The sequence below is a fragment of the Pseudorca crassidens genome, chromosome 11, assembly GCF_039906515.1.
Source record: "Pseudorca crassidens isolate mPseCra1 chromosome 11, mPseCra1.hap1, whole genome shotgun sequence".
Taxonomy (NCBI): Eukaryota; Metazoa; Chordata; class Mammalia; order Artiodactyla; family Delphinidae; genus Pseudorca; species Pseudorca crassidens.
This window is the reverse complement of record NC_090306.1, coordinates 55,241,951-55,258,590: the sequence shown is the minus strand read 5'-3', so window position 1 is coordinate 55,258,590 and position 16,640 is coordinate 55,241,951. Positions and strand designations below refer to the sequence as shown.

Genomic DNA, 16,640 nt, shown 5'->3' with positions numbered 1-16,640 from the left:
AAAAAGAGCTGGACAGCTTCCTGCGGTTCCAGAGAACCCGCAGTATAGCAAACAGACACCAGAGGGAGCAAGAGATTACAAGCTCCTATAAAAAGAAACCTGCAAAATCTCTCTAGTTGGGAATAACACCCACAGGTCCAGAAAAGATGCATCCACAAAAAAGGTTTGAGGGGACCCCAGAATCTCTATCTGAGCTCAGTGGTAAAGGTCTTCCCCTGCATGAAGGCAGTCTGTAAAGGCTAGCAGATGTGGCTGTGTTTTCAAATGGTAGATCCCAACACAAGGTAACAAGGCACACAAAGGAAACAAGGAAAACATGGCCCAACTAAGAGAACAAAATAAATCTCCAGGAACTGACCCTAAAGAAACTGAGCTATATGAATTACCTGATAAAAATCTAAAAATAACTGTCATAAAGATGTTCAACAAGCTCAGGAAAACAATGCATAAATAAAATGAGAATATCAATAAAGAGAAAACACTAAAAAGAACCAAACAGGAATTTTGAAGCTGAAGAATACAATACCTGAATTGAAAAATTCAAAAGATGGGTTCAAAAGCAGTCTTAAATCAAGCAGAACAAAGAATCAAGGAACTCAAAGATAAGTCATTTGAAATTATCCAGAGGAACAAAAAGAAAAGAGAATGAAGAAGAATGAAGTAAGGCTTAAGGGACTTACTGAACATTATCAGTTAGATCAATACATGCATTATGGAAGTCCCAGAAGGAGAGGAGTGAAAGGAGCAGAAAGCTTATTTGAAGAAATAATGACCCAAAACTCCCAAATCTGGGGAAAGAAATGGACGTTCAGATTCAAGAAGTCCAACAGCTTCTTATGGGATACAGCAAGGGCAGTTCTAAGAGGGAATTTCACAGTGGTAAATGCCTACATTAAAAAAGAAGAGACTCTCAAATAAACCACCCATCTTTACACCTCAAAGAACTAGAAAAAGAAGAATTAAACCCAAAGTTAACAGAAGGAAATGATAAGGATTAGGGCAGAAATAAAATTTTAAAAAATCAACAAAACAAAGAGGTGGTTTTTTAGAAAAAAACAGCAAAATTGACAAACCCTTAGTTAATAAAAAGAGAGAGAAGCCTCAAACATAATCAGAAATGAAAGAGGAGGTATTAAAATTGATGTCAGAGAAATACAAAGGATCGTAACAGACTACCATGGACAATTACTCATCAACAAACTGGATAACCTAGAAAAAAAAGGATAAATTCCTAGAAACATATAACCTATCAAGACTAAATAATGAAGAAATAGAAAATCTGAACAGACCTATAACTAGTACAGAAACTGAATCAGTAATCAAAAACCTCCCAACAAAGAAAAGTCTAGGATTCAGTGGTTTCACTGGAGGATGCTACTAAACATTTAAAAAAGAATTAACACTTATGCTTCTCAAATTCTTCCAAAAAATTTTAAGAGGAGGGAACACTTCCACACCATTTTATGAGGCCAGCATTACTCTGACACGAAAGCTGAACGAAAACACTACAAGAAAGGAAATACAGACCAATATCCCTGATGAATACAGATGCAAATCCTCAACAAAATATTAGCAAACTGAGTTCAACAGGTTTAACAACACATTAAAAGGATCAGACACCATGATCAAGTGGGATTTATTCCAAGAATGCAAGGATGGTCCAACATACAAAAGCCAATCAATGTGATACACACCACATTAAAAGAACAAAAAATTAAAACTCACATGATCATTTCAATAAATACAGAAAAAGCATTTGACAAAATTCAACACCTTAAATTATTAAAAACACTTGACAGATCAGGAACAGAAGCAAATTACCTCAAAATAATAAAAGCCACATATGAAAAGCCAATGTCTAGTATATACTTAACTGTGAAAAACTCCAAGTTTTTCCTTGGAGACTAGGAATAAGGCAAAGATGCCCATTGTTACCATTTCTATTCAATATAGTACTAGAAATCCTAGCTACAGCAATTAGGTGAGAAAAGAAAATGCATACAAATTGGAAAGGAGGAAGTAAAATTATCTGTTTGCAGAAACACGATCTTATACATAGAAGACTCTACAGACTCCACAAAAAAAAACCATTACAATTTAAGCAATTCAGCAAAGTTGCAGGATAAAAAAATTAATATAAAAAAGAAGTTGCATTTCTATACACAAAAATGAAAAATCAGAAAAGAAAATTAAGAAAATGTCATTTATAATAGCATCAAAAGAACAAAATACTTAGGAATAAACATTACCAAGAATGTGACAGACTTATACACTGAAAACTACAAGCACTGCTTAAAGAAATTCAAGACACAAATAAATGAAAAGGCATCCTGTGTTCATGATTGGAAGACTTAATATTGGTAAAATGTCCATACTACCCAAAGCAATCTACAGATTCAATGCAATTCCCATCAAAATCTCAGTAGCACTTTTTTGAGAAAGAGAAAGATCAATTCTAAAATTCATATGGAACCACAAAGGATCCTGAATAGCCAAAACAATTTTAAGCAAGAAGAACAAAGCTAGAGGCCCCATACTTCCTGACTTCAAAACATATCACAAAGGTACAGTAATCAAAACAGTACGGTACTGATGTAAAGAGAGACACATAGAACAATAGAAGAAAACAGAGAAGGTCTCATATATGGTCAACTGATCTTCAACAAGTGTGCTAAGAATACACAACGGGAAAAGGATAGTTTCTTCAACAAATGGTGTTGAGAAAACTGGATTTCCACATGCAAATGAATGAAACTGAAGCTTTATCTTACACTACACAAAAATCAACTCAAAATGGATTGAAGACTTAAACAGGACATGAAACTATAAAACTCTTAGAAGATGGGGCTTCCCTGGTGGTGCAGTGGTTGAGAATCTGCCTGCTAATGCAGGGGACACGGGTTCAAGCCCTGGTCTGGGAGGATCCCACATGCTGTGGAGCAACTAGGCCCATGAGCCACAACTACTGAGCCTGCGCGTCTGGAGCCTGTGCTCCGCAACAAGAGAGGCTGCGATAGTGAGAGGCCCACGCTTGCCACAACTAGAGAAAGCCCTCGCACAGAAATGAAGACCCAACACAGCAAAAATAAATTAATTAACAAAAAATAAGGAATGATATTAAAAAAACAACTCTTAGAAGAAAATACAGGGGAAAAGCTTCATGATATTGGTCTTAGCAATAATTTTTTTTTTTTTTTTTTTTGCGTTACGCGGGCCTCTCTCTGTTGTGGCCTCTCCTGTTGCAGAGCACAGGCTCCGAACACGCAGGCTCAGCGGCCATGGCTCACGGGCCCAGCCGCTCCGCGGCATGTGGGATCTTCCCAGACCAGTGCACGAACCTGTGTCCCCTGCATCGGCAGGCAGACTCTCAACCACTGCACCACCAGGGAAGCCCTTAGCAATGATTTTTTAAATATGACCTGGCAATGATTTTCTGGATATGACACCAAAAGCACAGGCAACATAAGCAAAAAGAGACAAGTGAGACTACATCAAACTAAAAAGCTTCTGCATAGCAAAGGAAACAATCAACAGAGTAAAAAGAGGATATGTGAAATGGGAGAAAATATTTGCAAACCAAATATCTGATAAGGGTTAACATCCAAAAGTAAATAAGGAACTCCTACAAGTCAATAACAAAAAATCAGATAACCTGATTTAAAAAATGGGTTAAGAGACCTGAATAAACATTTCTCCAAAGAAAACATAAAAATGTCCAATATGTATATGAAAAGATGCTTGACATCACTAATCATCAAAGAAATGCAAATCAAAACCACTGTGAGATATCACCTTACACCTGTTAGCATGGCCATTATTAAAAAACAAACCAGAACCAAAAGAAAACAAAATAAGAGTTTTCAAGGATATGGAGAAAAGGGAACCCTTGTAAATGTTGGTGGGAATGTAAAATGGTGCGGCCATTATGGAGACCAGTATGGAAGTTCATCAAATTACTAAAACTAGAACTATTATATGTTCCAGCAATCTCACTTCTGGGTATTTATCAAAAGAATTGAAAACAGGATCTAAGAGATATTTGCACTCCTATGTTCACTGCAGTATTATTCACAATAGCCAAGAAGTGGAAAGACCTAAATATTCACCAGCCTATCAATGGATAAATAAAATGTGGGGTATATACAGTGGAATATTATTCAGCCTTAAAAAAGGAAATCCTGTCATATAGTACAACATGGGTGAAACTTGAGGGCACTGTGCTAAGAGATATTAACCAGTCACAGAAGGACAAATACTGCATGATTCCATTTTTACGAGGTATCTACTGTAGTCAAACTCACAGAAGCAGAAAGTGACATGGTGGTGGTCAGGGGCTGGGAGGAGGAGGAAAGGGGGAGTTGCTGTGCAATGGGTACAGAGATTCAGTAATGCAAGATGAAAAAGTTTGAGATATCTGCTGCACAATGATGCATATATAGTTAATAATACTGTACACTTTAGGGCAGATATCATGTTATGTGTTTTTTTACCACAAAAAGGGGGGAAATGAAGTTTGTATGACATGACTTGTTCATGATGAATGGATGCCAACTTCTAGGGAGCAGCATTTCCATCTGCAAGTACTCACATCTTTATGGAATTATCTTTATGGAACCGGATTAACATCAAGCTCCCCAGTAGGGTTTTCAAAATCCACTATCCCCTTTTTGGAAATCAGAGTGACACCTGTCCATCTTAACCTTCTAGTACCTATCCTTTTATCTAGGATTTCCTAGATTACTTACAGTGGTATAGAAAATACATCTGCAAATTCTCTTAGAACCCTGAAATAAAATTATCCCGGGGCAGAAGAATTGAAATAAATGACAATGGTTAGATGCTCACTTGCTTTCTTATATGCTACTTACTTATCTCAATTTCTCTCTCACCAATGGTGTCTGCACCCTTTCCAAACTAATGTGCATTCTCTCACAGAGAATGTTCTAAAACAAACTAAAACAAAAAATGTTGAGTAATTTTGCTTTCTCTATCTGCTCACATTACACCAAACAGCAGGCCCAAGTTTGTAACAGTACAATTAAAGTAATCAAATGCATGGTACTGTAGATATAAGTTGTGAACTTTAAGAATAGAGCTATTAAAATTCTAATGTCACTGCTTACTTTCAAATATGCAGCTGCCTCTTGGACAGAAAGTGTTCTCTGACTAGAACTGCCACATTCATGATCTCCTGGAAAGATTAGCATATTATTAATTTTGAATCAGTACTATGTTAAACAGAAGAAAACAAATATGATTAATCAAACTAGTTTTACAAATTACACAATTATAGATTATATTATTATAATCAGTAAAGAAAGAAGATAAACACTCATTTATATTTTCTAGAAATAAATTTCAATAGGCAATATAAACAAATATTTTTATATCAACCACAACCTTTAAATGTATTTCAGTCTAGATAGAAACATACATTCCTCTTACATTCCCAATGAAATTGTTAGCCAGGGGTAGGAACCATGTCATGCTGATGCCTATCCATAGATCTTGGCACAAAGAAAGCCCTCTATAGATGTATTATTTTTCAAGGGGGAAAATTCATTGTGCTAACTCATACATCTATTAACTAAAGCTAATAATTCAAGAGTTCAAGTTTGAATTAAAATGTGCATTTTCGGAGTATTACTAAGCCTATCTTTAGCAAGGAGTATGCATAACTTAAAAAATTATTATAACACAAATCAATAGGGAAATTAGAAGCTTCTACCTATTATCTGGTTTCTACAAATACGTGTACTACATACAAAAGTTTGGAAAACTACATTGTCCTTTTCTTGTAACTATTTATAAAAGAATCCAAAGCCTTTTTTTTTCTTTTTCAGGCTATCTGTGGTTATTAGAGATCAATTATCCTTACAATGAACTTCAATTTTAAGTTTCTCCCACTTGTTTCTTTCAAGTACTTTTAAAAAAAAAAATTTAACATAAAAGTACAATAATTAAAGTAAAATCCTTGGCAAATTTTTCTATCATAAAAGCAACCATGCTCCTATTTATCATTTTGTTCAAGTAGCCAGATTTTAATGGTCATGGTTGTAAAACAGGTAGAAATACCTATTAGATGAACATGTAAGTCTTCAAACTTTATAATCCATCCTCAGAAATTCCAATTCCACAGATCTGCAGCAGAGGTTGGCAAACCCACAGACCAAATCTGGCCTACCACCGGTTTTTATAAATGAAGTTTTATTGCAACACAGCCACGCTCATTCATGTATTATCTATGGCTGCTTTCAGGCTCTAACAGCAGAAATGAGTAGTTGTGACAGAGACAGTCTATCCCACAAAACCTAAAAAATCTACTCTCTGGCTCCTTCACAGAAAAAAGTTTGCAGACCCCTGCTGTAGAGGAAGGAATCTATATCTTTAAAAGCACCCCAGACTATGCCAATCTAACACACTTCATAAAACACTGCTATAGAGACAGCTCTAGAAGCTTGTAGCAGCAACATGAGGAATTCCATGTAGATTATATACTTCATTTCTGGGTGCTACAGCATACCAAATAAATGTCATCAGTTTGCAGCATATGTATATAACAGTCTGTCAGTCAATGCAAAGAAGACTTTTAGTGATATACACACAATTATTAGCCAAAAAAAAACTGACCAGAATTAAGGACCCCGAAAAAAAACAAAGATTGGTGAGAGGATGGGGAACTGTAAGGATTCTCAATGCTTCCATTCGACCAGAGAAGTTCCACATTCACCTACTAGGTTTCTACCAATGATCTAGTTTCTACAAAAAGATCTGCTACAAACAAAAGTTTGGAATACTACATTTTTCTTTTCTTGTAACTGTTTATATGAAGAGAATCCAAAGTCTCTTCTTTCAGATTATATGTGAAATAACTGAAAAAAGTTAAAAGGTAATAAACAGATAAGGTGCTACTACAGCTTTTATAAATGCTAAACTTCATGCCAATTCACCTATATTATTCTAATTGCAGGTATGTTTCATACCTGAGAACTCTCAAAGTCTTACTAAGACCAGAATATGAGGAAAATGCGATGTTTCAGGAGAAAAAAATTCTGTAATATATTTACTTTATCCAAGGAAATGACACCTATACAATCACCAAAGGAAAATCTGCACTTTTATATTTGAGGATTTTAGTTAATCCACTGCTTACCCAATTTAACTAATATATAAGCTTTCAGAATTTTATTATCAATGCAATAAAAAAATGTGATGACTTTTACCATAGAGTATATATCTATATTTCATTGTATACATATGGCAGGCAGGAAAAAGGCCTTGATTAAACATATCTATACAGATAAAAACCCACTCCATATAAGGACTAAAAACTTCTAAAGAGAAAACACCCCACAATGTAATATAACAACACTGAACTTGGGAAAAACCATTTCTACTGATACTGCATGCTATATATGCAAATTAATTTTCAAAACAGTTTTAGAGACTATGAATGTTAAAACAATTACCTGCAAGCTGTGCCAATCGATCATGAAGCTTGTATAAAGTGTTCATCATATGATTTTTCTCACTTTCCTAAATTTAAAAGAAATTATTATAAAATATCCGATTCCGGGGAGAAAAATGCACCAATTAATAATTTTTATTCGAAAAGAAAAACAGTGAATGAACTTAAAAACCATAGAAGCTACATAATCTGAAAGACAAATTCATATTTAACCAACGGCTACCATATTTTAAAGAAACCTTAATCTAAGAATCTAAACTATCACTCTAAATATTTTACCTTCTTGAGGATGATTGGGAAACTGGCACTAAGGTTAGTGCTAGAAAATGTCTTATATACAACAAACTCCCCCAGCCACCAAAACAATGCTCCCAATCCCCCTCTATACAATGCACGCTCATGTGTATTCTTATGAGACTGTTTTCTTCATGTTTTGTTTTAACCTGCCTCAACCACATAATAAGGGAATGAGTAGTGACACTTCAATTAAATTAACCCTCAACCCCTCCTAGGTCCCAAAGTGGCCCTGTATAAATTTATGAACCATTAAAGTGAAACAAACATTTAATGAGCATCTACTACGAGTTAAGAACTGTTCTCAACAAAGCAAGAAACCCAGGGAACAAGACGGTTCCTGTTCTCAAGGGCAAAAAACAGACTAAACGTTATATTATAGTTGCAAACAAGGTACAATGTAAATACAGAAGATGGAGGGGAGGGAAGATCCATTTATGGAAGAGGGAATATCTGAATCGGGCTTCACAGAAAGAATAGAATTGACCAGCATTCCAGGCAGAAGGAACAGCATGGGCCTGAAGGAATAAAACCTTTGGTTATATTTCTTACATAACCAGAGCCTACTTTGACTCAGCAAACTACTAGAAAAGCGGTTTGGAATCAATGGCTAGAGAGCTCTAGATACCAAGACAAAGCGTTTGACTTCATTCTGAACATTTAGGACAAGAAAAGTAAAACAGAACTGTGCATCAGGAATATTATTCTGACCATATGAAAGGAAACCAGAGCGCAGACTACTGCAATGTCTAAGCACCCTGACAAGTAGTCTAAAGCAATGAGACCTCAATTTAAGAGCAATCACAATTAAGAGAAACTGATACAAGCAACGGGGGAGGGTAGGTTAGGAGAGGGGGTAAGAATAGCTTATCACACTATTTGAAATAAACTCATGATTTATGAGGGGCTACGTCTTTATTATTTCCTTTCTCCTTAAGTTTCTAACAAAATAGGATTACTGTATGAACATGACCAGGAACAAATTCAGACAGGATAGTAAAAAAGCTGGGAAAGTAAAATTCATATGCCCAATGATACGTAATCTCATCCATTTGTTTTCACGCTATATGTTCAAGGACAGAAGAGACAAGTCTGCACACTATGGATGGCACACTATGGATCAATGCAGCTTTAATGAGTGGTACTAGGAAGAGAAAAACTCATCAAAGGCTCTATAATCCTACCACCAGAGTCCCTGGCTTTATGTGAGATGGTTGCTAGAGATAAGTGACATTCCTTCAGCTGACTACTTGCCTTCCAACCCATTTGCTTTTTACCCCCTCAATTCTATCTCAACCTGATTCAGAATCAAGCCAGTCCTTATCACATAAGCTTAAAAATCCAAACTGCAAAAATTAGACATCAAAAAGTAACTGTAGCTGAAATTCAAGATTCTGAAAGCTATGCATCTGTGATAGATTAAACCACAAAATCGTTTTTTAATAAATATGTTCAACATAACAAGATGAGGAGTTCCAATGATACTGTAGGTTGTGGACTTGACATATAAAACCAAGGTAAATCTGATTAAGCTTCAGGACTAAAGTGGTTGAGAGTTTTGAAGTTTGTTTCCTTCCTTAACTGGAAAAGAGACCGATTCCCTTTTCGTTTTGCATGTCCTGATCATGCCTATCCTCACACCCCTTTCAAAACCAAAACTAAATCCAAAAATTTGACACTGTCCTCTGTGATTACATCTTTAATGAACATCAGAGGCCTGGGAATAAACTTCATCTATTGATTCACATATATTAACCCTGGACTAGGACTTCCCTGGTGGTGCAGTGGTTAAGAATCTCCCTGCCAATGCAGGGGACATGGGTTCGATCTCTGGTCCGGGAAGATCTGACATGACATGGAGCAACTAAGCCCGTGCACCACAATTACTGAGCCTATGCTCTAGAGCCCATGAGCCACAACTACTGAGCCCACACGCCACAACTACTGAGCCCACACGCTCTAGGGCTTGTGTGCTGCTACTGAGCCACATGCTGCAACTACTGAAGCCCATGCGACTAGAACCCATGCTCCACAACAAGAGAAGCCGCCACACAGCAACAAAGAGTAGCCCCTGCTCACCACAACTAGAGAAAGCCTGTGTGCAGCAACGAAGACCCAATGCAGCCAAAAAACAAATATATAAATACGTTAAAAACAACAACAACAAAAAACACTGGACTAGACAAGTAGAAGAAATAACAAAACCTAATCATATGTAACTGGATCTCATACTGGATAACATACACGCTATTCCATTCGCATACAATGCATTTAAACGCCCAAAAAGCTCAGCTATAATTTTTTCAAGAATTATTTTTCCAACAGCAACTCATTCAAAATGACCATCTATATATTACAAGGGTGTCAAGTGCCATCCAAATGATCAACTAAATTACGACCTAAATAGTTTTTATGGAACATTTTATTAAGGGGAACAAATCAATTTTGAGAAATAGAAAGGTTCAATAATCTTTAGCACCAATATGCTAAACTAGAAGTAAATCCGAAAAGCGTGTAAATCAAATGTTAAAGTTACTTTCTTACAGAAACTTATATTGGCTTACAGTTTCATTACAAACTTCTTCCATTCTGTCTGCTTTTCAGATTGCCTCCTAATATTCAGCTTGAAATGTGTCTACTGATCACCCTGAAAACAAGTTAAAGATCTACAAATAAATCCATATTTAAAGTAAGCTTTCAAGTAACCTTCCATTAAACAAAAATAATTTTTTAATTTGAAATAGCTACCTTCTAATTGCGTGTTTTGATAAGCTCCAGATTTTCTTTTACTAACACAAATCATTCTCTGAAGCAAAGTTCTCATGCTTGGGGGAAAAACCAAACTGTAGGGTGACTCTACCAAATTTTCTCACATATTATCACCTTTAAATATTTCCCTCTTGTATCTCAGCCAATTTTCTCAAGGATATTTTCAATTTTTGTATCAAGTCCCTGATTAAATGATATTAATGGATTTTAAACACTTAGCATAGTGCCTGGCACAGAATAAACACTTAATGTAAGTTAATTGCCATTATCTTCATTACAATTATTATTATTATTTAGAGATTAGGAACTTCAGGTTCCCCCAAGGGGAAAATTATACAGAAGAAAATAAAGTCTTGTCTTTTCAATGTTCAGTGAGTATATTGTGCAAATTTAAATTATGATGCCAGCAGCAGTGTTATACTAAATATGATAAAGTCAACTTTTTTAAAAAAACAATATCACAACAATAGAATACTACAGAAAATAATCATTACTAACAATCTAAAGTAACATTCTATGGATCTGATTACACATTATTACATATCATTTAGTACAACAAATAATGTTTTCTGTACAGGTCTGTATTACTGTCAGTTCCTATAATAAAAAAAAATTAACAACTAATTGTGTATTATAATATAAACTCAAATATCATAATCTTTGGAGTGCCTATAATGATGAATGGTAAGTGAAAAATATTTTCATGTGAGTAAAACTTAGGTTAAAATTAACATTATAAATCCTTTAAAAATAAAAGGAATCATAAATAAGTTGCATAAGACTCTAAATCCTTTGCCTTCCTGACAGTTGAAAAGGCATGCCAATGAGCAAAAAATCGAAAGAGAACAAAAGGAGGGCAAAAAAGACAAAAACTGCTAGGGTACCCAACAATTAAGAAAAGAGGCATACTTTTAAGGGTAAGACCAGATCCCCAGAAGACATGCCACTGCCATTTTACTTGGCAGTGGCTTTTACCTCAAAGTGATAAACAGGTCAGCTCTTAGGTGGAAATCGGTGTCAGATTTAATTACACTGTGGTCAAGGAATACTCAAAAATAAGAAAATTTATTCCCTTTAAAATTACTACTTTTTAGGTGATAGTCATCCTACTACCTTTATCATATAAAACGTAAGACAAAGTATCAGTATTAAGATTTTTTACTTACTTTTATGTTTCCAAATGTTTCATCAAAGGGGTTTTTTACTATCAAGGAAAGAAAAAGAGAGAACTATTAGCATGATTTAAGAATGAGAATTAGAATCCCCCTAAACAAGCCCTCGGAAATGCCAATGTGTACTATGCTAAAACTGAATGTAAACATGCAAACAATATATAAACAAACTGATGATAATAAAGGTTGGGGAACTAATTTTTCAGACTTACTATATTTACCATTCTATGATTTTGTGGTTTGCTCTATAATACTTAGAGTGACTTGGTTCAAGTCCTAGCTCCACTACTTTCTAGCAACGTGGCCTTGAACTACCATCTATTTAGCCACTCTAAGTTGTAGTTTCCTCTTCTGTAATGGAAGGATGTAATGATGATACCTACCTTATACAGTTGTGAGGATTAAATGAGATAAACCATATAAAATGCTTGGCATAGTGTCAAACACTTAATATATGTTACCTATTATCGTTACTATTAATGACTATCATTTCTTCACCTTAACTTGGTTTCTCTTCAAAATATAGACTAAAGGCAGTTACTACTTGAGGAAATCTACAAGATGCTTTAAAACTGAATAATTCATTTAGAATTCTTACTTCCAATGATTAAAAAACAAAACTTCCTAGTCCTTGCTAACATCTGGAAAAGTGGCATGAAACAAATATACACATCAAAGTGGCTAAGAATAAAGTCTCAGTATTAAACAACTTCTTACTTCTAATAAATATTATAAAGAAAGGATTTACCACTTTCCATCCAACCTCCATACATCCACCCTCCCCCAAAAGATACAAACAAGTTCATGGCTGATTATGTAGCATCTCTCTGGTTATTATTTAGAATCTCCTCCTTTTCCTCTATTTTAAAATTGCATGCAAAAATATTCAAAGCTTTCAGATACCTGGATCTCTATAAGCCAGGTCACAACTAGGACTAACTGAGCCTACAAAGTAGTTCACACTGACCAGGTTTCCTTTCTGAGGTGCTTTTCTATTTTTATTTGAGAAAACAGGAAGTCCCATAGGAACCAGGAACTGCCTGATTCTAAGAAAGTTCATGTGTGAGACCAGTTTAAGTTAAAAGGTACAATAAAAAACAAGGCAAAAATGTATTCTTCTATCATCTAAAGGGATTTGGTAATGCATTTTCAGACATCATTTTTCTATAAAGCAATAGGGTTTTCATGCTGAGAAAGAAAAAATTTTGAAAAACAGAAGATCAGAAGTACTCAGTAGGGGACTAGGAAGAGGAATATAGCTTAAAGATTAAATAAAATGTTAAGAATCAGAACATGCTTAGACTAAAAAGATACTTTTTAATAACACTAATTTTAATTAATGTAAAATTTGAACAATTTAAAATAAAGCCATATTTAGTTCAATATACTACCAAAAATGCTTTTGTCAATCTACTTAAAATAAGTTGGTCAAACAATACTAAACAATGAGTATTTCATTTGCCCTCTATAAGAGTAATTCTAAAAAATATTAAAGCATGCAATTCTAAAAACAGGTTTTAATATCTATGAAGAAAGGCCATGAGAGGACCATTTTTTGACTGCTTACAAATTTGTTTCTATTAAAATTATTAAATGGAAAACTAGCTCTTCAAGTATCTCTATGAAAGTATTACTGTAGATTGTGGATGCTCTGCCACTAGACTGCTCTACTATGAGTTTCTCATGACAAGGGATCACGTGTATTCAGGTTTGTATGCTTGGAGCCAAGCATAGTACTGAACATACAGTCAGTGTTTGAAAAGTACTATTTGAGCTGTCTAGGCTAAATCTGTCCTTCTTTATTCTACTCTATGTGTTAACACTGAAGCAAAAGTGTTAAACTCTGCAGGAAGCTGGAGAAGGGTACGTTCTGAGCAACTGGAAAGGGAGAGGAATAGGGTAACAAAGGGAAAGCCAAAGAGCAGAATAGTAATTCTGTTGAAAAACGTTGCTCTGCCATTTGTATCTTTCTAAGTTTCTGTCTCTTGTCTAATAGGCTTAGATACCCGAGAGCATAACACATCTGAAAGCCAACAATATACATACCTACTGATAAAAAAATGTTCCCCAACTTCCTGTGACAACTGTCACCTATTAAATTAACAGATGGACCTATTAAATTAACAAAAGTAAATGTAGTCTTGAGGTTAAGTTTAAAAAGGAAACTCCATCTAAAAACAGCAATTTTAGCAAACAAAAGCATTTTTATGCATCTAACTTTTATTCCCCTAAATCATTTCAGTATTTCTAAAACTACATCAGTACTTTTTATCTCATCCACATTACCTACAATTTCTAATGGATACAACAAATATTGTTACCCCTAGTGAAAACATTCCTCCCTCCCCCTGCTAACTAGGCAATTGTAGAGAAGAAACCATATTCCAAAAACATCTACAGCAAATGCCACCTGATTTTTTAGCCTCTAAAAAATGGAAACTGAGAGTAAATTATAGTTCTTATCTCTTATCCTAAAGCAATGATAATGCCAAGTTGGTATTTCAAACTTATTGTCCTTCTATAACCCCTACACCCCGAATAGCTTCTCATTACTGCTTTTTCTCAAATTCTCCTGGTGTGGCCATTTCTCCTTCATTTTTCTTGTTCAGATTATTTCAAACCTCAAATATACCAAACTTTTTTTTATAAATGTCCTTAAATTTTGACTTCTCTTCTTCGGACTATCCTAATAATTGTAAAAATCAAAGTCCTAAAAATATTTCTTTAATTATACTACTAGACCCCTCAAAATCGTCCAATGATTTCTCATCACATTTTGCTTCAAGCAACTAATTCTAATCTTGTGATCGTTTCCTACTTACTTTCAAGACACATTGTTTCCTCTCCTTCTCTAAGCCTCTTTCTCTCACATAAATTGCAAAAAAAAGTTACTAGTTTTACTGATCCTTTCTATCAAGTGTAAACTCTTTTCCATTCTCTTAGGCTGAGATCAAATTGTCAACCATTATGAATTCCCAGATAAAAAGGGAAAAAATGAAGTATATTATAAATGTAGGTACATTGTTTTTTTAGACATAATGCTATTGCACGCTTAATGGACAGTATAGTGTAAGCATAACTTTTACAGGCACTGGGAAACCAAAAAACTCTTGTGACTCCCTTTATTGCAATATTCGTTTTATTACAGTGTCAGGAACCAAACCTGTAATATCTCCGAGGTATGCCTGTATTCGCAAAGTATGTTTAATGTTGACCAAATGAACTGATGTCCTCCTCAGGAAGGCCCCATTTTGGTCACTCAGTGGCAATAAAGGGAAGAAAAGTCTGTGATGACCACAGTTCTTTTACAACTCAGAAAGAAAGATAAAGTTTATTCATTTAATAAGTATTTATTGAATAGTTTGTGCTAGGTACTGGAAATGTGGCTGTGAATAAAATAAATAATATCTCTGCCCTCAAGGAGCTTATATTTTAGAGGCGTTAGAAGAGACAATGAGCAAATACACTTTTAAAATATATAGTACGTCAAATGGTTCTAAGTGCTTTGGAAATAAAACAGCAGGAATGGTGCTTGACATGTGAGGGAACTTCTATACTGTTTTCCATAGTGACTGTACCAATTTACATTCCCACCAACAGTGTACAAGGGTTCCCTTTTCTCCCCTTTTCTCAGATTGCGTTTGAATAGAAACCTGAGAGAGCTGAGGGAACAAGCCGTGGACTGTGAAGGAAGAGATTTATAGACAGAAAGAACAGGAAGTGTACGGGCTGTGAAGTGGCAGCATGCCTGCCATACTACTCCTGGAAATAGAGCAGTGTGGATGAGAGGGCAAGTAGCAAGAAATGAAGTCAAACTGGTAAAATTAAGGGAGTTGGTAGGTAAGATAATGTAGAACCTTGAAGACTTTTTATATATTACTCTGAGCAAGAAACCTCAGAGAATTGGAAACATGTTATCCGGCTTATGCTTTAAAAGAAAGACACATGTAATAAGTGACAGGCCCCTCTCTGGATTAAGTTTAAGAGTCCTAAACATTTAGATAAGAATGATCTGCTTGAAAACTGAGGAAATAGTACATTCAGGGTACTTTCGTCCTGCTTTCTCTACATCAGCACAGCCAACTACAGACAGCCTCAACATTTTTCTGTTCTGAATACTTGAAACTATTACCAGTCATATAAAAATATTCTGTCAGAAAGAAATGAATAGACATTTTTCTAAAGAAGACATACCTGGCCAACAGGTACGTGAAAAGGTGCTCAACATCACTAATCATTAGGGAATTGGAAATCAAAACCACAGTGAATTATCACCTCATACTTGTTAAAATGGCTATCCTCAAAAAGACGAGATAACAAGTTTGGTGAGGGTGGGGAGAAAAGGGAACCCTTGTACACTGTTGGTGGGAATGTAAATTGGTACAGTCACTATGGAAAACAGTATAGAAGTTCCTCAAAAAATTAAAAATAGAACTACCATATGATCCAGTAAAATCCCACTTCTGGGTACACATCCAAAGGAAATGAAAACAGGATCTCAAAGAGAGATCTGTATCCCCATATTCATCGCAGCGTTATTTACAACAGCCAAGATATGGGAACAACCTAACTGTCGATGGATGAATGGATAAAGATGATGCAGTACATATATACAATTCAGCCACGAGACAGAAGGAAATCCTGCCATTGGCAATAACATGGATGGACCTTAAGGGCATTGTGCTAAGTGAAATAATTCAGACAGAGAAAGACAAATACGGTATGATATCACTTATATGTGGAATCTAAAAAACCAAACTCAGAGAAACAGAGAGTAGAGTGGTGGTTACCAGGGGCTGGGCAGTGGAGGTAATGGGGAAATACTGGTCAAAGGGTACAAACTTCCAGTTGTAAGATTAACAAATTCTGGGGATTTAATGTACAGCATGGTGATTATAGCTAATAATATTGTATTATAAACTTGCAAGTTGCTTAAA

General features: G+C 35.2%; 1 protein-coding gene across 5 annotated transcripts in view; it reads right to left on the bottom strand.

The window, feature by feature from the left end:
* LEMD3 (LEM domain containing 3) overlaps positions 1-16,640 on the bottom strand; it is an 85,996-nt gene that overhangs the window by 42,528 nt on the left and 26,828 nt on the right. For all 5 annotated transcript variants that reach the window (XR_010932471.1, XM_067697235.1, XM_067697236.1 and 2 more), the window contains exons 2-4: positions 11,698-11,735; positions 7,470-7,536; positions 5,124-5,191 (exon numbers count right to left, since the gene is read on the bottom strand). Coding sequence is in view for 4 of the 5 variants with exons in the window: in XM_067697235.1 (XP_067553336.1) it covers positions 5,124-5,191; positions 7,470-7,536; positions 11,698-11,735 (173 nt within the window). In the remaining variant the exon portion in view is untranslated. The remainder of the gene's footprint in view (positions 1-5,123; positions 5,192-7,469; positions 7,537-11,697; positions 11,736-16,640) is intronic.